We start from the raw sequence: 23,756 nt of genomic DNA, 5'->3' as shown, positions 1-23,756 counted from the left end.
CCTGCACTGGCCTTCTGCTTGTTCAGGGTGGTTTCCAAATTTCTCCATATTCGCCAGCATTTTTTGTTTGTTTTCTTGAGGATTGTCATTTTGACTGGAGTGAGGTGGGATGCCAGAATAATTTTGATTTGGATTTCCTTAATGGCTAGTGATACTGAAATTTTTTTCATGTATTTTTTAATCATTTGTACTTCATTTGAAAATGTCTGTTCAGTTCATTTGCTTATTTATAGACTGAATTGTTTGTTCTTTTGGTGTTTAGTTTTTTGAATTCTTTATATATGCTGGATATAAATTTCCTGTGCAAAGGTTTTTCTCTCATCTACTCTCTTTCCCTCTATATATTTCAGTGTTGAGAAGCTTCTTAGAGTCTTTTCATTTGTGTTTTGTAGCCTAGGATGACTTCAAATTCAAGATTTTGTTCTTTTAGCTTCTCAGAGGGGTGCTGGGTTGGCGGGCATGTGTCCCTTCAATGAGGTCCAGAAGATTTAAATTTGATACAATCTCATTTGTCAGTACTTGTTCTTATCTCCTGAGCCAACAACTATAAAATCAATACAAAGAATCCTTAAAAACAAAAATCGAGCTGTTTCCTGATATAACTCTATCCCTTCTGGGTGTGCGCCCCTCAGCATCAAAACCAGCATACTGCTGAGATACCTATGTGGCCGTGTTTCCTGCTGTGCTTTTCAAAATGGCCAAGTTACAGATGCAGCTCAGGTGCTTATCAGCAGAAGAATGGATAAAGAAAATGTGGCTTATGTACACGGTGCAGCTGTATTCATCCATACCAAGAATGAAGCCATGTTTGTTATAGCAATATTGATGGAGCTGGAGATCTTATTAAGTGAAAGCCCAGCAGATTCACAAAGACAAAACTTCCCACTTCTGTGTATATGCAAATTAGGGGCTGGAATGGATGTGCAAACCAAAGAGGGACTATTGGGGATGTGGCCGGGAAAAGAGAAAGGGAGGAGGGCATAAAAAATGCCTAAGAAGGGATGAATGTGCTCAGATGACATCACATGCATGTATGAAATGGTACAATGCAGCTTTGGATAAAGATACACTGAAGAGCACATAAAATAATGGGGGTTTTGTTGAAGGAGGCTGCTTGTTTGTCCCGGCTGCCCAGAACCGAAATAATCACACAGAAACTATATTAATTAAATTATGCTTGGCCCATTAGCTCTAGCTTCTTATTGGCGAACTCTTACATATTAATTTAACCCATTTCTATTAATCTGTGTATCTCCACGTGGCTCCAGCGGGGCTACATGGCTTCCCTCCAGACTTCTCCTTCTTTCTCCCAGCATTCAGTTTAGTTTTCCCCACCTACCTAGCTTCTGCCCTGCCATAGATCCAAAGCAGTTTCTTTATTAACCAATGGTATTCACAGCATACAGAGGGGAATCCCACATCAGGATTTATGAAAAATGAAGTGGATTTCTAGAAAGATTGAATTAGTCAAGTTTACTTTGTACAGGGCTTGGCATAGAACTTGGCAAGATGTATTTAAAATGTGACTGAATTAGTATCTAATGAGACAATCTCAGGTGAGGACATGCTGCTTTTACTCTGATAAATGGACGCAGTATTAACCCAAGTCCTAATGACTTATGGCTCTACCCATAAATGACTGAATCTCTCAGCTCTCACCAGAGAAGCATGTATTTGCAGAATATGGTGAGTTACACAGAGACACACAACCGGCCAAGGTGCAGAGAATAAGAGACTAAGGAAGATTCAGCCCTAAATAGAACATACATGCTGCGCACTCCCCCACCCACCCCAAAGCCTCAGGGATTGTTTTGGAAGATAGGCTCGGATGAAGCAGTGTCCTCTGGACATAGCAGGGCAGCTGCACGTATGACCTCACGATGGAAGTGACAGCATGCCCAAAACCTGTATCGGCCTAAGCCAGACCACATCCCAGCATGGAGAGGAGATTTGGGCATGAAATTTTACCCTTAGCCAAGGAGCTACTGGCAATTGTCAGATGCAGGGTGAGGGAGGGTCAGGTTCTTTTTTTTTCTGTTTTGTTTTCCTAAGAGCATTGTTTCTGATTAGTTAACCATACTCCAGCAGAAGGCTATACCTACATCCAAGAGTATTTGGTGAGCCCATATTGGCCTTGATAGAATAGAAAAAGACACACTGTGGTGTGTGGTAGGGAAGAGGGTAAGTTCGGGAAAAGTTGGGGCGATGGGGATGAATATTATCACAGCAGGTAGGAAGGTGTCAAAGACCTAATTGAAAATAAGGTATTGAGGTGAGGTAATCCTATCAGAAGTGATCAAGTGGCCTGCCATGTCCTATTACAAAATGGTAGGAAACAGTGACGAGCCGAGAGGTACTCACTCATCCTTATTTCTACCCCTGTTGTTCCTATCTTATAGGTAAACCTAGTCTTGATAAATTTTACATGCCTTGGTCAATACTACACTGGGAGAGAGGGAGTAAGAACTGAGGATAGGAATCTGTGTTTGTGAAAACAGCACAATGAAATCCATTATTTGATATGCTAACTAAGATGTTTAATATTAAACTATTTAAAATAACGAACAGCTTGAGTGTCCTTAATATCTGCCCCTGTATTGGTACCGGTATTGAAATCCTTCAGTTAGAATCTTCAACAATATATATAAGGCAGTCAGACAAGCTGTGACCTTGTCCAGATTGAAATAATGCGTGCATGATGCTTAACACACTGCCTGGAACTTATTAAGACCTTAACCAAATGCCAGCAGCCTCATCCTTGCCAGCTGGGTGGTAGTTCAGGATGTGAACTGTCTGGCTGCCATATTGGTGAGAGAGGGGAGGAGAAGCACTTTTTTCTGACATCATTTCTCTGTATCAGAGGTGACCAGGGCAGAGGCTATACCAGATCAGGTGCCTTGTGGCTGACTCCCAGACTTGTGTCCTGAAAAAAAAATCCAGCTTTTGAGTCCCTACCTGTCTGCCATCTTGAATCTAATCTTAGATTAATATACATTAATCCAAAGTAAATGTATATAGAATCATAGACTAATATAAATGTCATTTTTATGGCATTTACTTATTGGTGCTGCCTATGGACTGACTACTTTAGATAATCTGTCACTGACCAAGATGACATGTCTGGAGTTTAAGATTGTATGAATGAAGTGTACAACATGTAGCCTTTGGGGCTTAGTGTAACTCCCTAGAGATACACTGTGTGACTCGGTGGCTTGTCTGTGTTTACTACTAAGTCCTATCCCATGATGTGCATGGACTGTATAGCCTTTTACTGTTCACCTGTAGAAAGGCCAGTTCTAGTTCATTAGCTGTCATGAGTAAAGCTGCCATGAATATTTATGTACCAGTCTTTAGGTGAACAAAAGTTTTCATTTCTCCGGGGTGAGTGCCTGAGAGCACAAAGGAACTTTTAAGGCAGTTCATGGGTCTAGAACTAGGTGCGGCGTGATCCTGCTCGGGGCTGCAGTTTTCCTCTTTGTTCAGTCTGAAATCTGATTGTTCATGGGGCCGCATTTCCCTAGCCCTCTGCCTGTGTCAGGGACCAAGCTGATTAGGGAGCTTCTGAATTGGGAGGGAGGTTTGCTGTGTTGTGTGGCCTGCAGATCTGTGGAAGACAAGGCTTCCATCACTCGTGCTTGTCTTGTTTTGCTGTGTTGATCTCTCTCTCTCTCTCTCTCTCTCTCTCTCTCTCTCTCTCTCTCTCTCTCTCTCTCCCTCCCTCTGTCCTCTTCTAATACATCTGCCCAGAGCTCTGACACTGTGCATAGTTAAGCCAGTGACCACGGTGCTCTCTCTCACTTCCTGTGGGGATGCTAGGCCCACAGGGACCTCTGTGAACTTTTGAAGGGGATGGTTTCCACTTTCCCTCTTCCTCCTCTTGCAGTCGGCTGTAGTGAACACGTATTGCCAAAAGATGGCAGTGCACTTTGCCGTGCTGAGATGTCTCTCCTCTCTTGTCACCTGTGACTCCGACAGTGAGATATCTTCTATTTAGGTACATGTTGCAAATGTGGGCAACACAGTTTGCAAAGCAACAAAAGCACCGATAACCCCCCCTCCCCAAAAGAAACCCTCCAAGGAAAATGTCATCTTTGCAGAAAGTAAGAAGGACTCCCTACCTCTTAGAAGTGATGTGGATAGGGAACGACTTGGGAATGCATGTGGCAGTGGACTGTTCTGGATGCTTGTTGATTGTTGTGCTTTGTGTAGTTCCTGAGTAGAAAACTGTGATGTGAGGCATTCCACCCCTCATCTGACTGAAGACCAACCAAAGGACAGGGATAGCCTAATTTTGAGCTTGGAGACTAGCGATACCTTTTAGTTCGTAAGTAAAACTCCCCAGCAACATAATTATCCGAACAGCAATGGATGATATAAAAGTCTTCATTTTCGGTACGCTTCCACTCCCTATACATGTCTGCCTAGGGCATGTGCGCACAGCACTGGTTAACATTCTTTGTGTGCAGGAAAGCTTTTATAGAAGGAGAGGTGATGGGGTTCATTGGATGTCATAAACAGACCAAGCTGGCAAGAATGAAATAGAATGAGTTTAAATACAAGGTTAACTAATAAAATTGAAGCTGTGCTCACAAATTGAACCAGTGATGTCAAGCTCTAGTTTGGACATGTTGTCCACTGGAGTCATCCTGCTCCCTGGTGCCTTCTCTGGAAGCAGTCATCTCTGACCACCCTGGCTGAGGCTATGGAGGATACGGACTGGTTTTGGACTCTGACTACAAGCTCCAGCATGCCCCCTCTACATGGTGTGGATTAGCGGGCTGAACTTTCAGCGTTCCATGCACTAGACGCCACGGTCCGAGAACACAGCCAGAGTTGCCATCCTGTGGTGACAAGGAAACCTGCGGCTGAAACTCAGGCAGCAGCCTTTTTGCTGGTGCGCACCCCTTGGCAAAAGCCCCAGGCTAAGAGAGAGCTGTGCTGCATGAAGTTCTAACTCTGAAACCAGATGCTGTTACCATAGAGACAAGTGAACTGCTACAGGAGTGGGAGGCGGCAGGGAAGGATGGTGGAGGGAGGCAGGAGGGCAAGTGAGGCGAATCTAAAAGGCTAGCCTACCCGAGGACCTTCAACCTTTAGCAGCCCTGTGACCAGCAGGCTGGTGCTCTTGAAACTTGGGTGCTGGCGGCCTGCCACTTGCTGACTGGCTGAGTGGCAGCTGCTTGCACTGTGAGTACTAGTTGGTCAGCACGTTGGCAGTTGGCGCAGGTTCAGGGGGGTGGGATCTCAGAGGGCTGGAATGTGGATGGCTGCTCCAGCGGCTGACAGTTTTGCACAAATGTTTCTCGTGCCGGACTTAAGTCACCCTCACAGGCCTGCTCAGTGATTAGGACCGGCTGGTGAGAGCCTGCCCGTCTGGCAGACAATTTGATGTGTGTTCCAGTTAAATCATTTTGCTATCCCAGAATAATGGAGAATGAGAATCCCCCCCGCCCCCCGCTGTGGGTCTGAACTTGTATAGAAGGGGTATAACTTCTCTGATCAGAGCCCAGGTTGAAGGAAGGCAATACTGACCCGAAGTGGATTTTACACTGGCTGATGCCACTCTTAACCCCCTGGTGAGGCGCTTCCAAGTCAGGTCTGAATTCTGCCACATTCTAGCATTGTGAGCCGTGCTGAAGCTGCGTGGAAGCACATTTCCTGCTCGTTTTCAGCAAACATGCAGGGCACGCGCAGAGGACGTTTTAAGGACGGATTTGGGGGCCTGATTAGGGACTAGATGAGTTAATTTCTTCCAACTGATTTATAGAGGGGAAATGGTTGGGTCAGCCACTTTACATGGTATCTCTGTCTTACTAATAATAGCCAGCAACTGCTAAGAGGACGTACAACTGAGGAACTGATACTTGTCATGTAAAGATGGGAAGTGGGGGATCTTCCTGGTCTGTGTAGAAGGCCAAGCTCACTAGGATGACCTTGCTCTTAGGGCAGGGTAGAGGCTGCCACATTTTCTGTTTTTGCTTTGTTTCACTAGCCCCTTTTCCGTGGAGAAGAGGTCTGTTTTCAGGCTCTTTGCATGATCCATCAGGAAGGACGAAGTTCTGATGACTTGCTATGTATAGTCTTGAAGGGAATGCGAACTATGCATCAAAGAGCCAAGGAATGCACCAATCATGACCCCCACTCCCTACTCAGACAGTGGGGCTGGGCAGTTGTCTCAGCTTGGCCAGAGGGCTTATGCACTGACTTTTCTTCCTTTCCAGTCATCTCTGGCTTTCTTGCTTTTTTTTTTTTTTTTTTTTTTTTTTGTGGCATGCAGTTTTGGAAAAGGCTTAGATTTTGAGGTTAAATGCTTTCTTTAGAAAACATATCAGGAGACAACAAAACATTAAAATATTTTAGGGCCCGCCCGGTGGGTGAGAGGGTACCAAATGAAGTCTGCATTTAGTTGTGTTGAATCTAGCGTGCTGAGTGGCCTGAAGTCAGTTCTGAGAAGAGACGCGGGACAAGCTATTCCATTTGCCAAAGGGAACGGTGCACAGTTAGCATACGTGCTGTGTAGGGTAGCTCTCTGGGATCTCGCTGTGTTTCTGAGGAGTTGGAAGAAAATATCCTCACGAAGCTGTCATCCTTATCTGTGTGTACACCTGCTAGGTAACTGATGGCTCCATGCACTTTGGACGGCACCTGACCTCCAGGGCAAGTCTCTGAGACGCTAGATGTGATTGTGTATCCCTGGCACTTCGAAGTGTGCAGGCAGGCTGCACAGTAGATCCTCAGTTAATATTAACTCCCTCCTCACTGGAGGGAGGCAGGAGGGAGAAAAGGGGGCAGGCGGGCACCCTCTCTGTTCCTGTCTCCCCCAACACTAACCGTGGCCCGTTTCAAGCACGTCTGTATAGACAACTGCATCTTCCATATTGCCAAATCCAGCTTTTGTGTCCCCATATGTCTTCTCAGCTTTTTTGGGGGGTGGGTTCTCTGCTCTCTGAGTTCTCTGATATCACTCACACCTGTTTACCCTCGCCTCCCTGCCTGACTTGGGGCTGTCGGTGTGTTTTAGCATGTGGTCTCAAGTCCACTCCCTTGTACCTATTCTTCCTCCCTGCATGAGTGCACCTGGTAATAACTTCAGCCCCAGCTTGGTGTGTGTGTGTGTGTGTGTGTGTGTGTGTGTGTGTGTGTGTTTGCCATAGTTTAGCTCCAGCTGCAAGTCCCTAGTTCCAGACTCAGGCAGCTGTGGTCATACTAGCAACTTTTTACACACAGAACGCGCATCTCCACCATAAAGCGTGCAAAACCGACCTCTCCATGCCTTCTTAACGGCTTGTTTCTCACACAGCCCCCTTGGTGTGTGACGTAGCTTGTAGCTTGCGAGTTTCTCTTGTTCCCTCACCATCTGGTTTCCATACCACAGGTAGCCTGATCCTTTAAGAAGGGAAAACAGTGCTGACTTCAATGCTGACTCCTTCTGGCTTACGTGACCTGATTCTCCCTATGTCATCAGTACAGTTGCTTCCTTTGCTGTCTAGACCTTACAGCTGTTCTTGTGGGTACTAAACGTTCCTACCTGAGGGCCTGTCACTTGTTTTTTCCTTTGCTGGGCAGGCTCTTGTTCTGCATTTTTACCTGGCTACTTTATCTCAAATCAAAGCTCATCAACACCCCCTACATTAGATAGCCCCCCCCCCTTTTTACCATCTGCAAAGCCCTCAGGGCTGCTCTCCCATGCTATCTTGTTCATGGTTAGTTTTTTAAAAAAAACTTTCTTGTCATATTTGTAGATTTGTCCCCCTCCCGCTGAAGAATAGCAGGAATATAGCAAGCAGTAATTAAATATTTGCTGAACCCACGAGTAAGGCTGTATCATTTAATCTTCCTGAGAACCTAAGGCTCAGCGAGATTGGCAAATGGCTTGGCGTCTTAGTCTTTAAGGTTTTTCATTCCCACTATAATCCTGCGGACTGACCCATATCTTGTTTTATACATTTAGTTTGAGTGCAGAAAAGGAGAGTATTTTGACCTGTGTCAGGATGAGCCATTACATACGAGGCTCCTATCCCCCCAAAGAAGACTCTTGAAGGGTCTGAAAGTCGTTGTTTCTTCCCATCCAAGTACTAGCCAGGCCCAACCCTGCCTCTGAGATCAGACAAGATGGGGTACAGTCAGGGAGGCATGACTGAAGACTAGCAATGGGTTTCTTAGTGACATTGTTCCCCAGGGCTGGTAAAGGGGAAAACAAGGAAATTTTTTTTATTTTTATATATATGCTCGCTCGCTCTCCCTCTCTCTCCCTCTCTCTCCCTCTCTCCTCTCTCCCTCTCTCCCTCCCTCTCTCTCTCTCCCTCTCTCCCTCTCTCTCCCTCCCTCCCTCCCTCCCTCCCTCCCTCCCTCCCTCCCTCTCTCTCTCTCTCTCTCTCTCTCTCTCTCTCTCTCTCTCTCTCTCTCTCTCTCTCCCTGCCTCCCTCCTCTGTGTGCAACAGCATGTGTGTGGAGTCAGTTTCCTTTTACCATGTGGGCTCTAGGGATCAAACTCGGGTCATCAGGCTTGGAGGCAAGTGCCTTCGCCTGCTGAGATACCTGCTGGCCTAGGAAACCACCCTTAGAAAAAAATGTGTGCTAAGTCTGATGCCAAATGCTCTGAAGTTTGCCACCTCATTCGAACCTCAAATCAACCCTTGCAGAATTGATTGTAGTATTGTGATGAATCATTGTGAAATTGATTTGATTACTCTAATTTTATACAAGAAAAAAAAAAAAAAGACCCTGTGGCTCAAAAGAGTGTAGTATTTTGCTCCAGGCGGCATAACCACTAAGCGGTCGAATTAGATGTTTGTGTTTTGCTTCTGACCTTTTATGTAAAGGCGATGCCTTGGTAAGGGAGATATATTCCTAACCTAGGAAGGGAAAAACCGGAGTTCTGTGCACCTCTGCCTAGACTATAGCAAGTATGTGAAGCGACCGAATAAGTTATACAGACGGTAGGGAAAACAGGCTCAACCATATCCGATGCTTGAGCACACAGTCGGGTGGCTGGAAGACGCAGTGAGCATGTGGTTCTCTGGCAAGGCTCATGTATGGGATGACATAGAGCAGCTGTCCCCAGAGAAAGTTCTTTGTTACAAGACCCGTACTACACAGGCAGCATCTGAGCAGCTCAGGATTTCTCTCTGCTCCCACTATAAATAGAGCTCATGGAATTCTGTATACGAAAGTTAATGCAATGAGAAGGAGCCACAGAGGAAGGGGATAAAGCTTCACGCATTCTCTAAACTAGAAACATGTTTGGCACTGGGAGACTGAGAAAAAACCACGCTGTCGTTCCTTGGATAGATTCTGAGGTCTTATTTAGCATATGAAATTGCAGAGTAGATCCTATTATGTAAGGAGACAGGAGGACAGCATAGCGTGGTTACAAAATGAAGAACTTCGTGCCCTTCCGAGAAGAGTTAACAGTGCATCTAGCATGCAGAGAGAGGCGTGAGAAGAGCGTGGAAATGAGGGGACCGGGTGGCATGTATATGTGCCTATTGCTGAAGCCCTGGTGCCAGATAATCCTCAGATGTCAGATTTCCGTGAGGCCAACATGTGACTCAACGCTTGCCACTCAACACGGAGTACTGGGCTGGTATTAGGAGGCTGGTTGCAAGCTCGGCTCCCACTGTGCATTAGCCTAACTCCCTGTCGCTCTGTGTGTGGGTGGGTGTGCCTGTGCGCCTATGAGGGTATACATTCTGTGCAGTGGCTGTTTGAAGAGCTAAGCACTGAAACTGGATTTCCACAAACGATCATCACGAACACTCCAGAAACATCAATCTTCCTCTCTTGGTATTTTTTTCATCTTTTGCTTTCGTCTCTTGTTTTTCCCTTCTGCAACTCCCCAAAGGGACACTCTCCCTCCACATCCAGCCTACAAGATTGGGATTATTTTCTATTGCCTGTCCATGTGGCTGCCCTCTCAAGGTTAGAACTGAAGCTATGTGGGGCCAGCACGTTCTCAAGCACCAGAGAAGAGCTGCATGAAGGAGTGACAGCCACCAAAGGAAGAGGGACTCTGCCCTGCAAACATGAACAACAGCTTGCAGGTTAACCTGCCCAGAAGCTGGGCTGCTTCAAGTGGCTCACTTCAGGAGAAGTCTGAGCATTCTTTTTTTCTTTTCTATTACTATAGGATGGAGGATGAAGCTGTCCTGGACAGAGGGGCTTCGTTCCTTAAACATGTGTGTGATGAAGAAGAAGTAGAAGGTGAGCCCTTTGGGTCTGGGAAACTGTGTGTCTGTAGATAATGGCATTCGTGTATCTTATGCATGTTATATTTTGAGAAGTTAAACACCAGATCTTGCTGGTGGAGTTTCTTTGATCTCTACATTTTCCTTCAGCACAGGAAGTAATTCTAAGAACTTCATCGGACCCTCAGAATTGAAATCAGCAGAGCTTTACCCGTGACATTTTTTTTTAAAAAGGTGTTATTTTAAAGTAGGTGCTTGTGTTAGCTTTGCCGCTCCACCAGAAATGAATGTTTTAGTAGATAATTCCAGGGAGCTGCCAGATCTATAAGAATGTATTTGTTAGCACCTTCTACTGTTCCTTTTCTGGTAGCTTACAGGGGAGAGAAACAGATGTTGCCGAAGGAAGAGTGATAATCATTGTTGTAGGGAAAACAGGTCTAAGTCGAGGGTGGTGAGAACAGTTGTCATGGGCGAGTCTTCTTTCAGAAAACCCAGGCAAGCGCTTTCGATTTAAAAACCCCTTGGAGGAACCTCTTTCACTAATGTTTTGAGTCTTAAAATTGAAGGAGAGTTCAATGTTATCTGCTGCCAACATACCTCAGCATGTGCTTCCTTCAGTCCCCTCTCCCCCCACTTATCAATAACGTCAGGGGAGTACCACTTGATTGGTGGTGAGAAGGCCAGCTTCATTCATGTGTATTGAAGCCACAGTGTGAAGGCTGTATAGCCTACTAGTGGTGTTTAGTATGAGATTTCCTGTGGCAGTCAGAGTTATAGATAGCATCAAAGGAAACTCGTAGATGAACGTTGTGATCAGTTTCTCCCATGAATGTCACCCGAGAGGCTGTTTTGGAGGCTGGGGACTGACTGGTCCCTTTGGGTAGCTCATGCCTCCCAAAGCCTTGGCAAAGAGGACGGTGAGGCTGAGAAGAAGGTGGATTGTGTGTGTTCTGGAGCAGTGCTTCAAGCAGCTGGAGCCCCAGGTCGAGGGGGTTCACGCTCCTGGGACTTTCTTCTGCCCGCTGGATGACTTGTGCCCCCTCTGCCCCACCCCCTGGCTTCCCATTCTTAAGCACTTGAGACTGACTAACAAGAATTTGGTGCCTAAGTTTCTTAGGAAAACGGAAACTACAGTATTTTCTTTCATATTGTTTTATGGGTTCCTTGGATTTTTACAATGTGACCACGGGAAAACATCAAGTTGGAGAGGGCAAAAGAGTCGAACTTTTCTTTTTTACTGAAACTTCTTTGCAGCCAGTGTCAGTTATCCCAGACTGTAAAAGAGGAGATAAAGTCATTCAGTTAGAGCCTAAGATGAACATGCTGTCATTTTAGAACAGTTAAAGTGGAAAGGCCTTGGGAATGGGAATGTGCGGTGTGCACACATTCTCCTTTGGGAACGAGGTCCTGGCTGAGTTCTCAGGAGATGTAAATCTCCAGTCCTGAAGGTGCTTTGGATCAACAGTACTGCAGTAGACGGCTGCACTCGGGTTCTTAAAGCTTTGCCTGAGAAGTTTATTTCCTAAATTATTTCCTGGATTTTCAAGCAGAAAATGAATCTATTGATCACAGTGTAAATCATAATATAAACAACACATAATTCTGTAGCCAGCTTTCTTTGGGAGAGAAGCAGAAAAGGCAACCAAAGGTCACAGAGGTGCCTGGTTCAGGGCAAGAAGTGTGCTGGTTTTATGTCAGCGAGGCTTGTACCTTCCGTTCTCTTAGGACGGACGCACGGCAGACCCTCTTGCGTGTTGCTGGCTGGTGTGTGATTGGATCCCTCTTATTCCAAGGCATGTTGTGTTGTCTGTTGTTGCATCCTAGGCCTTTTACGATGGTGTGTGCTGATGGTGGACTTGGTGTGACCTTCCACAGTGGAGGCCCTCTCACAATAGAAGGGTTGGAAGTTTAGGAACTGGTTCTTTCTCCTCCAACACCCTCGACTTGGCCCTCTCCTCTCTCAGCAGGCTTCATCAAATAGGATTTGGAGGACTAATACAAATGTGGTTCCAGCTCTGGGTGGGAGGGCAGAGACAGTGCAGTGGGCAGAGGCTCCATGGGACATCTGGGGGTCCTGTAAACGGGTAAGGAAAGGGATGGCGGTTGACATGGTAACGCGGATGTATTTCTCAAGGTTGGGAGTGTATCCCATAGTTGTCATTTCATAGAATAAGGCTTTACTGACAGGGAACAACATGTTACTTCCTGGATAGCTGAGTCTTTGGTACACTTAAACAGAAGTTACTACTGGGGCTTAAGGATCGAGAGTTCAAAGGACAAGGAGCTGGAGCACCTTCCTGCAAATTATCAGTCATGTTTCCTTTGACCCCAGAAGCTATTTGATTCCCTTCAGAGATGAGCATGACTAAGCATCCTATATTACAACACATCTTGCAAAAGTAACTTTAAAACTTTGTTCCTTAGTAATTTTTGTAAGTTTTAATAACCAAAGTCCAGTAGCTGTGGTTACTTTGCCATGCTCGTACAGTAGAAGTGGTTCTTAGAATCCCCTGGGTTCAGTCCACAGAGGCCAGAAGAATTCCAGGTTCTCTTCTAGCTCCTTCTAGTGATGGCCTGGGCTTCAGACCATGCCCCCAGTTCACCTTGCTCAACCTTACACTCAGTGGGCGGCACACCACCTAATCCTCCTCCTGAAATCTCCGTAGAGAGCTGTCAGTTGCAGAATTCACCAGGAGCAGAGTGAGTCAGGAGAGGAGTCATCTTCTGTTTAAACAGTGAACTTACCATTACCACATATATTTAAAGACTTAAGCCGTGTTTTCATCAAATGTCCCTCATGTGCTAATGGCTTAGACCTCACGTTCTGAAAAGGAAGCCCAGTGCCAGTTTTAGTCTTGAAAATAGATGGAAGCTTTTAGATCTGTTCCTTCACTGGCTGCCTTATACCATGTACGGTTTTGTAGTTCATATTGAGTGCCAAGTGTGTCAGCTTGTAGAAAGAGTTCTGTGATTTGGACATGGATGTCTGCTCTGAACCCAAAAGCCTGAGCTTGTGCTTGGGTGCTTCTGTATAGAAATAGTCAGTAGATAATAAACTGATGTTGCCAGAACAACCTAGACCATGGGAAACGACTACTTGGGTTTGATTTCAAACATCAACAGGAGAAATTGCCAGGTTTTGTCAGTTAAGCCAAGTTTGAGGTAGCCTTTTGTTCCAGAGGAAACTGTATGGATTATATATAAAAAAAGACAGGTTGGAGATGGGTGTAGTGGTGTGTATCTGTGATCCCAGCACTTGAGAAACTGAGGCAGGAGGTTCAAGGGTAGCCCGAAGACCCCGTCTCAAAAAATAAAGTCAGCTTGGATTTTGGATCTGAGTGATATAAACAGATTACTTAATATTCTCATATTTCGCAATAGGGGAAAAGAGCAAACTCCACCTTATCCTTTGAGATAAGGCTTTGGCTCGGCTTGGCTAGGTAACTCCCCAGCGGCCTTGGCAGCTCTGACTTCACGAGGAGGGGCCTCTCCTTAAATTTGAGTTCAACTAACAACTCAGGAAACATAGAGAACAGCAGGACAATGTGGTCTGGCCTGCCGACATTTCTGGAGCTTGGTCAGTGCTCCCTCAAAGTTGTTAAGGCTGTATTGTGGCGTTTCCCTTCCACTTCAAAGCCGAGCCCCACAGGAAGTGGGCTCCTACCTGTTGAGGGCGGTAATAATCCTAGAAGGCCCCTCCCCATGTTCATTAAGAAAGAGAGTATTGTTGAAGAGACAGAGTATTGTTGGCAAACTCTGGAAATAAATTTGGGAGGTGCAGGGCAGTAGTTGAGGCTGAGTGCACACTCACCAAATATTTCTTAGAACAAAGGATGTACTCACTGAAATAGACTATGAACTAAATAAAGCACATGCAAAATTCTATCATCCTCAAATCTCTGCTTATATTTTTAGTTAGTATTTTGTTCTTAGAGTTAAAGTCAAGTGTTAAGATACAGTCTCTGTGTTATCCTCGGCATCCTCTTCAGTCTTTCTCAGGTTTACAATGTTTATATATTTGGAGTGATAAGAAAAAGTAACCATTAAAACTTCTCTGTCTAAACCCCTCCTATTGTTCTGTTCTATGTTTTGAGACTAGGAAGACGAAAATGCTGAAATGGTGGCTTTTTGTCTTTTTGGAGGTCAGGCCCTCAACGTTTTACAGACATGAAATCATAATGACCTAAGCCAGCTTCCCCTAGAGGATGTAGTGATGCTCTGTTCCTGCGTATGGAGGAAGGTAGTGTTCTAAAGAAAAGGTGGGGCCTGGTAAACATCTGTTAATACTTACAGAGCTCGACACTGTCCTTGCAGAGACTGAGTGAATGAAAACCTATTCGATGGAAGGGAGGGACCAGGTTGGGGCTGGATTGTTCTGAGCTTGGGACCCAAGTGTCCGCTTGCATTGTGCTGACCTCTTCTCTGCTGCTCACTCGGATTGCTCAGAAACAGTGTGTACAGAGGAAACACTTGGGGAAAGACTACAGAAGGAAAAGCCTTCTTAGCAGAAACAATGAGCTCCCCACGTTAGAAACCCTTAAAGAGACCCAGCAAAGCTTTAAGGGTTGCTACTTGACCAGCAGCTTGGCCCGCCCTCTCTCTGCAGGATGAGCCTCTTCAGAGCTTTCCAAGTCCCCCTGTCTTTCTCCTTTGGTCTCAGCTAACCACTCCATGGAGATCCTAAAGCTTACAGCTCTTATCTCCATGGCTGCCCGACACCTTCTGCTGTTGGCGAGGAAATCTTTCTCTGTAGATGCCCTCCTCAGCCAGGACATCTGATGTGGTTCCACGGGTTTTTGAAAAAGGCATCCTACCTGCCCAGAGTTTTCCTCTGTTGAGAGTTCTCTGGTAATATGTTACGGACTAAAACCCCCTCGAAGCCATTTCCTGCCCTAAGTGTTGACACTGCAATAAGCCTCAACAAATTGGACTTGGGACTTCATGTTTTGCAAGGATTCAGCCATTCTAAAATGGCACTCTGGGGACAATTTTTATCTTAGTTGAAGCTTTTCATCTGGTCATATTAGTGAGATGTTTCATATTGACTTTGGGAGTATCTCCCGTTTGTTTGATTCAGGTGCCGTTACAATAGAGTGGTTAGGTGTCAATTGAAGAATAAAATTCCCAAACTGAATCCACTGCCGAATCATTGTGTCAGTGAAAGAAACCAATTAGAATGCAGAGTGTTTCTTTCTCCATAAAATGGAAACAGTGAAACACACCACTTGTAATATAACTTATGGTAATTATCTAAAACCACTGTCATTGATATAGCTCGATCAAAGAGGGATAGGAGAGGCAGAGGGTAAAGAACGTGCTGGCCTAGTGTGAGAAACTGAGTCTGAATCCCCAGAACCCTGGACTGCGGGTGATGAGTGCTTGTAATCCCAGTGTCCCTACAGTGAGTTGGGAGGTGAAGGCAGGAGCACCTTGAGTCCCATAGGCCAGCTAGCCTGGCTTACGTGAAGAGACCTTGTCTCAAGCAAGGCAGAAGAAGAGAACTGACACTTGGGGTTGTCACCTGACCCAGGCGTGTGTTGTGGTCTATGAGTTCCTGTGTTCTCACACAAATATGCACACACACACTCCACACACATACACACTCTACACATACTCCACACACACGCACACACACCACACACACACTCCACACTCCACACACACTCCACACACACACACTTCACACACACACACTCCACACACACTCCACACACACTCCACACAAACACAATCACCCACACTCCACACAAACACAATCCATACACATACTCCACACACACTTCACACACACACTCCACACAAACACACTCCACACACACACTTCACACACACACACTCCACACACACTCCACACACACACACTCCACACATACACACACTCCACACATACACACACTCCACACATACACTCCACACACACACTCTACACACACACACACTCCACACACACACACTCCACACACTCCACAACACACACACTCCCACAACACACACTCCACACACACACACTCCACACACTCCACACACACACACTCCACCACCACACACTCCACACACTCCACACACCACACCCTCCACACACACACTCCACACACACACTCCACACCCACACTCCACACACCACACCTCCACACACACACTCCACACACACACTCTACACACACACACTCCACACAGCACCCCACCCCCCACACACACTCCACACACACACACTCCACACACACACACTCCACACACACACCCACTCACACCCACACCCACACACACAACACTCCACACACCCTCCACACACTCCCCACACACACACACACTCCACACCACACACTCCACACACACTCCACACACACACTCCACACACACTTTACACATACACACTCCACACACACACTCCACACACACACCCTCTCACCCAAGACCACACCACTTATACACTACACACTCCAATCCACACACTCCACACACACACTCCACACACATACACTCCACACACACACACACCACACACACTCCACACACTCCACATACACATACACACTCCACACACACTCCACACAAACACAATCCCACACATACTCCACACACACTCTACCACACACACACTCCACACACACACACTCCACACACACACACACACACACACACACAGACACACACACTTCTAGACAAGATTGAAGGTGGTCTGGACAGTATGGCCGTAGACATCATTCTGAAGATTTTCATTGGCTGAAGGCTTGTTTTGCTTTCTCAGCTCATTCCTCCCAACACCCAGCCTTTGACCTCTTGGCCATGCTTCCCTCCTGCTTTCTCTACTGCAGAGGTGAAGACTTAATGGCCAAGTTAAATTTTCCAAGGACTCTTATCCATTTCTCTTTGGACTCATTCTGATTCCCTTTAATCTCTGGCTATAAGACTTAGTGTTCATAGTAGCACTGCTGATGTACCTTGCCCTTAGTGTATTACATTGTCTCATTTTCTAAGAAGAATCATATTAAATTGTATATGCACCCAGGGTAAACTGCTTGCCCTTTGCCAGTTAAAGCCTGCAGTGTTTCCACTGGAAAATAGAAGTGTTCTAGTGTTTAATGCATCACGTTCTGGCAGTGAGGAGAATGCATGAGTGGAACATGTGAGTATAGTATACGGACACTCACAAATCTTCCCTTGTGCCATAGCTTTGTATCCTATGGGCTGTTACGTAATTTAGGTGCCACTAAATGAGATTATGTGATAGTATAGAGGTACTATGTATCCAGCCTGAGCTAAACACTTCCCTGCTTTTAATCATTTCAAAAATGTTAATTTTTGGGGGATAGAAAGTTCTGCCCTGTGGGTGGGAGCAGAACAAGTCTGGAATGAAGATCAATTGAGGTCCTTTTGTTGTTGTGGTAAGCTCTCTGCTTAGACTTTGTTTCAATTTTACTTTACTCTTTGGCTAATTCCCAAAGGACTGAGGCAGGAGCCTGCATGACATGGGTTCATGGGAGGTTCTGTACTCTGCATCCCGACACTACTGATTGCCAGGTGGGATGAAAGGTGACGGTAGTGAGGGTGGTGAGTGACACCCATTGAATCAGCAGTATAGGTGACTTAAATAATTCCTTTCTTTGAATAGCGAGAAGGCTTTTAAGTCTGGTAATTGCTTTTACCTTTCACAGGTTGGAATTAGAAGACAGCTGTCCTAAGGTGTACAATGGGTTCACCTTTAGACTCCCTTGACTTTGAAAGAACTCCGCGAGATATTATTTTACTGAATATTTTCAAGGTTTGAATGCTCAGTAACTTTTCCCAGGCAGAAACGTCTGGAGATAGAAATAAGGGTTAAATTTTAGTGATATTAGCCAATGCAGAGGATCAGAATGATGTATTTATAGGTTGCTTAAGTCATCACCCAAGTCCTTGGCTGACTATTAAAATTGTGATGAGAAATTCTATTTGTGCTGCAAAATCAGGGAAGCGTCTCTGATGTCCAGTGAAGGCTTTAATTGAATCCAGTGGCTCCACGTGCTTGACAAATTCGACCAGCATCTGATTGTTCAGCTTCTTACTGGCTTTGCCCCAGTCTGTGCTGTGGCCCAGAGGACATGGTGATGCACCCGGAGTCTCTGGACCCGTTTCTATTCCCGGCTGTGCACTGTCTTTCTGGGTGACATGAGGCGAAGCATCGGTGCAGCAAGCGGCTGATTTCCATGTTCCACCAGCAGTGCTTCACGGAGTCTTGGTTAATACTCCCAAAATACTTTTCTATTTGTAGTAAACCACTGTGAATTACCTAATTTGCAATTTCTGTTGATTTGTTTCCCCGTTGTTTATCTGTTTTTGTGGTACTCAGTGGCTCACCCATATTTGGCAAGCGTTCTGCCGTGGCCTTTCAACCCAGTCTTCTGCAGACTACTTTCTCTATGTGAATAAAGAAATGTCGTTTATAACCCCATCCCCCAGGTTTGCCAAAAATCTAAGTAATGACATCTGAAATCTTGAGGATGAACCTTATAATTTTAAGGTATCACCTCCTGCAGATGTAATCCTGGTGTGAAGTTTATCGTTCTGTTTGTCGCGATCTCGCCAGTGACGGCAGAACACTCCCAGACGAAGTTGAAATACTGATATCTAATAGTCAGTGAGTTAGTTGACTAAGACCCATATTAACTACCCTTACTTAGTTGGAACTGAAGGATTATGCTTCCACCATTTCAGTCTAGTAAAATGACAAGAGAAATGGTCCATATAATCTCAGTAACCTTGGACGGAAAAGCATATTCCTACGAGGACATAGTTTCTGTTCAGCTAAGTGAAGTAGACATTACTTACGAGTAAAAATTTATGGATACAGAAAATTTAGAGATTGTGTCATATATGAGTTTATGTGAGATGACAGGGAATATATCTTGTGGAGAATTGCTAAGACCTAAGGGATGGGCAGGAATTGGATAGAGGAGGGATAAGAGGGGGATCTGGGGCAGGCATGTCTGTAGACTTGGGATGGAAGAAGAGAAACAGAAAGTAGGTTACTGTGCTGAATCACAGGACCACTTACACACTTCAGTGGCCTGAAGTAAGGGAGACCCAGATAATGTGTGGCATTTATTTATTTATTGTATGATGTATAGGCATGGGCACATTCATATATATATATATATATATATATATGTACATGTATACTGATGTATATACGTGTGTGTGTGTGTGTGTGTGTGTGTGTGTGTGTGTGTAGGATAGAGTTTGAGGTTAGTTGTCTTCCTCTGCTGCTCTCTACCTTATTTTTTTGAGACAGGATCACCGATTTGGTTGGTCTGGCTGGCGTGAGAGCTCTCAGGGTCCATTTGTCTCTGTCTCTTCTGCCCCAGTGTTGGAATATAGATGCCTATCACCTTGCCTGACTTTCACATGAGTGCAGTGGATTTGAGCTCAGGTCCTCATGTTTACACGGCATGCTCTTCCCAGCTCTTACGTACTTATTGAAGACAGAGTCTTACACTGTAGCCAAGGATGGACTGGAATTCCTTATGTAGCATAGGTTAGCCTCAAACTCATAGTAGTCTTCCTACCTCAGCCTCTCGAGTGCTAGGATCATAGGTGTGACCCACCAAGCCTGTTTCTGTGACCTTTAATTCTGCCGAAGATTTAGGATTTTGTCAAACATGTTGGAAGCACACGTAAAGGGTTTTTTAAGCAAGGAAGTGACAAGTGACATTTTGCAAGAAAGGTTCTTTTTGGCTGCTGGATGAGAAGGACTCCCCAGGAGGGAGGTGATAAAAATGGAGCACCTGATCCAACTGAGAGATGAGTTTTGTGTGAGCCAGCCTGGGGTCGAAAGAGGTAGAGAGGTGTGACTGAGATCCCCAGGATTTACAGATTGATGGCTGAGTAGACGGATGTGTGGCTGCCTGCTATACTGGAACTTTGCTGTGTGCAACTTGGGAAATCATTTGCTGTTTCCAAAGATAATTAAGACTGGGGTAAGGTGGTGTCTATGATAGGAACTCAACTGTCTGAATCTGTTCAGTGCCCGTGAGATACCCATGCAGAACTATGACATAAGTAGTTGGCTATGCAAGCTGGAACTAAGAAAGAGCAGGGATGCAGAGAAACCCGGAGGTCTCCGTCACATGACTGTCATAGGCCCTGGGAATGATGACACTCCCTAAGTGTCAGAATGCTTCAAGGAGAGGACTGGCCGGGGTGCTGAGCACTAATACTAAGAGACAAAGGAGTAGAGATAGAAGGGAGTGGAAAACCAAGAAGGATAGGGATGAAGAGAGGAGCCTGGGAGCTGGGGGTCAATGATTTTAAAGCTGTTGGGAGCCAGGTATGATGAGATTGAGTGGAAAGCCCTGAATGTGGTAAAAAGGAGGTGAGATTGGCAGCCTTCCTTAGCAGTGTGGTACCTGAGTAGATGGAATCACACCATGAAAAGTTGGGAAGAGACCCTAAGGCGGTGTTTCTCAATCTGTGGGTTGTGATCATTTGGAGTTTGCATATCAGATCACTGCGTAGGATTCATAACAGTATCACAATTGCAGTTATGAATTAGTAACAAAAGTAATTTTATGGTTATCTGTGTGTGTGTGTGTGGGGGGGGATACCACATCATAAGGAACTGTATTAAAGGGTCACAGCGTTAGGAAGGTCGAGAACCACTGCCCAAAGGCGGAAAGCTGTGTGCTTCTCTTCTGTGTGCTTAGCTGTACTGGACTCTTTTAAAATATCTGGAATTTTATAGAATTTGCAGAACTAGAAGGGATCTTACAAAAGATCCAACTTAATGTTCTCACCTTACGGATGGCTAGATGAGCCAGGAAGAAGCGGAAGGGCTTTGCTCCAGGCGCTGGAATAACCAGGGCAATGCCTTCCCTGGCTGTGCTCATCCAGAGGCTGTGCCATGCTTGCTCCTTCCGGAGGGGAGAGCAGTGTAGACAGAGCTGAATGAGAACAAGATGAGGCATCCTGAAGGAGCTGTGGGAACCAAAGGGAGAATGGCTGTGTTGGGAAGGTTCTTCGATAGACGAGAGAGAAGGACTTCATCAGTCTGGGTGGCCTCATCCCGTAAATGACCCTTGGTGATAGTAGGACACACATCCCATTCAGAACACTTTAATATTCTGGGACAGTTGATGGGACTAAGGGTTGTGGATCTAAATTTGCCATTCTGTAGCTGCAAGACAGAAACCTTTCCAGAGATTCACTGAGCCTGTTTTCCTTAGGTAATTGCTAATTTGAATGTGCTCATCATCATTTTTAAAAAGGTGTGTTTTATAAATAATGTTGCATGGGAGGAGTGATGATGGACAAATGGCAAGTCATGGGAAACAGGGAAAGGGTGCTTCTGTAACCCGGGGGACCAAGAGTAGTGCCTGTCTCTGTACAGCATTAACTGCCTCTTTGGCTTTAGTGGACTCACTGGAAACGAAGACAAAGTCATGTTTGTATCTGGATTCCAAAGTATGCCTGTGGCTGAGATGCTCGTGTAGATAGTAGCATTCTTTTCTGGGTGCATATGAAAAAGCATAATCATAAAGATTTGGGGGTTGGTCTTCATTAGGCTCACATGCCTCTTGTGGTATTTTCTCTAGTTGCTGGTTATTGCCGTAGTCCTATGGCATTTATTGCATCTCCTTTACCTGCATAGAGTGTTGGGAAGAGAATCATGTGAAACAATGTGAGATATTTTGTTTGTGATCAGGCAGGAGTCCATTGACTCTATGGTGGATTATCTGTCTATAGCAACCAAAGACTAGTCTTCCTATTGCCCAGCCGAGGTTAAGCCTCTGCCAACAGAGAACCCATAACAGCGTCAGGGATGGACAGTGTATTTGAATGAGGATATGAATGTGTGTGTTTATGTGTCTCTCTGGCTGCCTCTCTGGCTGCAGTCGCAAATCCAATTATCAATGACTGTTGGATTAGCTATTGTTTTGTGTCTTCCAACTCTGCTCCCCGTTCAGCTGTGTACATGGTGACCACAGAGAAACAAAAGCTGCTAGTTCTCTGTGTTTGGCTTGCAGGTAGGTTTTGTCTAACCACGTATATGGTGTACATTAAAATTCAGGGGTTGTTGGCTGTCAGGACGAGTGGAGGGGTTCTGACTAGCCAGTGCCAGCCTTCCCAGATCTTTTCAGTCTATTCAACTCTCCTCAGCCAAGTCAAAGGCCTGGCAGATCTGGTTCCTGAGGGTTGGCACTCACTTGTGAGAACACCGGGGAAGCTGTGCCCAGAGCAGGGTGAAGGCTGCCAGGCACTTGCTTCTGGCCAGGGTGAGGGAGGACAGAGTTCTGGAAGGTGTCGCCTCTGTTGACCCACTGCATTCTGTCCAGTGGTTTTAACGAGCCAGGAAAGGACACGTTAAGACTAGGAGTGAACGCTCCCGAGAACAGAGGGAGTTCACATGCGCTTGTCAGGGCTCCAGGTGGGTGGGGACTGGGAAAATGAATGGATTTTTCACTTTGGAAAGGGAAGGGGAAATATTTTCCACACTTTCGGGTGCTAGATGTAGAGCGAGCAATCATGAAGATTGCTCATGAAAGTGATGTCTAGGTCTCTGTGTAGATTCATGTCTTTTTATTCGGATAAGGACAGATAAGAGATTGTAGACCAGCATTAATATTACGTTGGAAAATCAGCCGTTCCCACTTGAGGCACTTGAGGAACTGCAGTTTTTGATAGGGTGAGCTGAACTCAACTTTTGCTGGCTCACTAGGGTGAGGCTTCTAAAATACCTTTAAAAGGAAATTCTTGCCTTTTTAGCATATATATATTTAAAAAATTTATGTCTATTGAAAAGGAAAGAGCTGCATGTAAGAATATTTTCTAATCCACTTCTTCCTCTATTATCAACTGTTAGTAATGGAGGTCGTTATGGAAACTAGATGTGAGTGCGTGTCCTCACCTGTATTTAAGACTGTTATAGCTGTTTGCTAATGTGGACACTTGGAGGCAAAAGCACAGGTTTTTTTAAAAAATATTTATTTATTTATTATGTATACAATAGTCTGTCTGTGTGTATGTCTGTAGGCCAGAAGAGGGCACCAGACCTCATTACAGATGGTTGTGAGCCACCATGTGGTTGCTGGGAATTGAACTCAGGACCTTTGGAAGAGCAGGCAATGCTCTTAACCACTGAGCCAACTCTCCAGCCCCCAAAACACAGGTTTTTTGTTTTGTTTTTTGGAGCTAAGGGATTGACATCTAATGGAGAAACTTAAGCTTGCTTCCTTTTTATTTTTCTCGTAGCTGCTCTTGTGCACAGATTGTCACCACCACCACCACCACCACCACTACCATCACCAATACTGTCATCATCATTGGATATTGATAATTCTGCTCTTAGTGAGCACAGCAATGCCAAGTTTAGATTTCTTATCAAATAGGGGATCTCAGATGATCTTAAGATTCCTGGGAATCCCATGCAGTTCAAAGTTCAGGGCAGGAAAGATAGTGTGAGTTTCTCTCTCTCTCTCTCTCTCTCTCTCTCTCTCTCTCTCTCTCTCTCTCTCTCTCTCTCTCTCTCTGAACACATGTGTGGTGCTGCCTTCTTTGTCTGAGACAGTGTCTCTACTGTTCCTGTCATGTAGG

General features: G+C 45.4%; 1 protein-coding gene across 1 annotated transcript in view; it reads left to right on the top strand.

The window, feature by feature from the left end:
* The window catches only part of Slc4a4 (solute carrier family 4 member 4), a 330,071-nt gene that overhangs the window by 35,390 nt on the left and 270,925 nt on the right, over positions 1-23,756 (top strand). The window contains exon 2 of the mRNA XM_038315817.2: positions 10,130-10,203. Within this exon, the coding sequence (XP_038171745.1) occupies positions 10,131-10,203 (73 nt within the window). The 5' untranslated portion in view covers position 10,130. The remainder of the gene's footprint in view (positions 1-10,129; positions 10,204-23,756) is intronic.

Source organism: Arvicola amphibius, chromosome 1 (genome assembly GCF_903992535.2).
Source record: "Arvicola amphibius chromosome 1, mArvAmp1.2, whole genome shotgun sequence".
NCBI classification, from domain to species: domain Eukaryota; kingdom Metazoa; phylum Chordata; class Mammalia; order Rodentia; family Cricetidae; genus Arvicola; species Arvicola amphibius.
The sequence above is the reverse complement of the archived record's forward strand: the minus strand, read 5'-3'. Positions and strand labels throughout refer to the sequence as shown.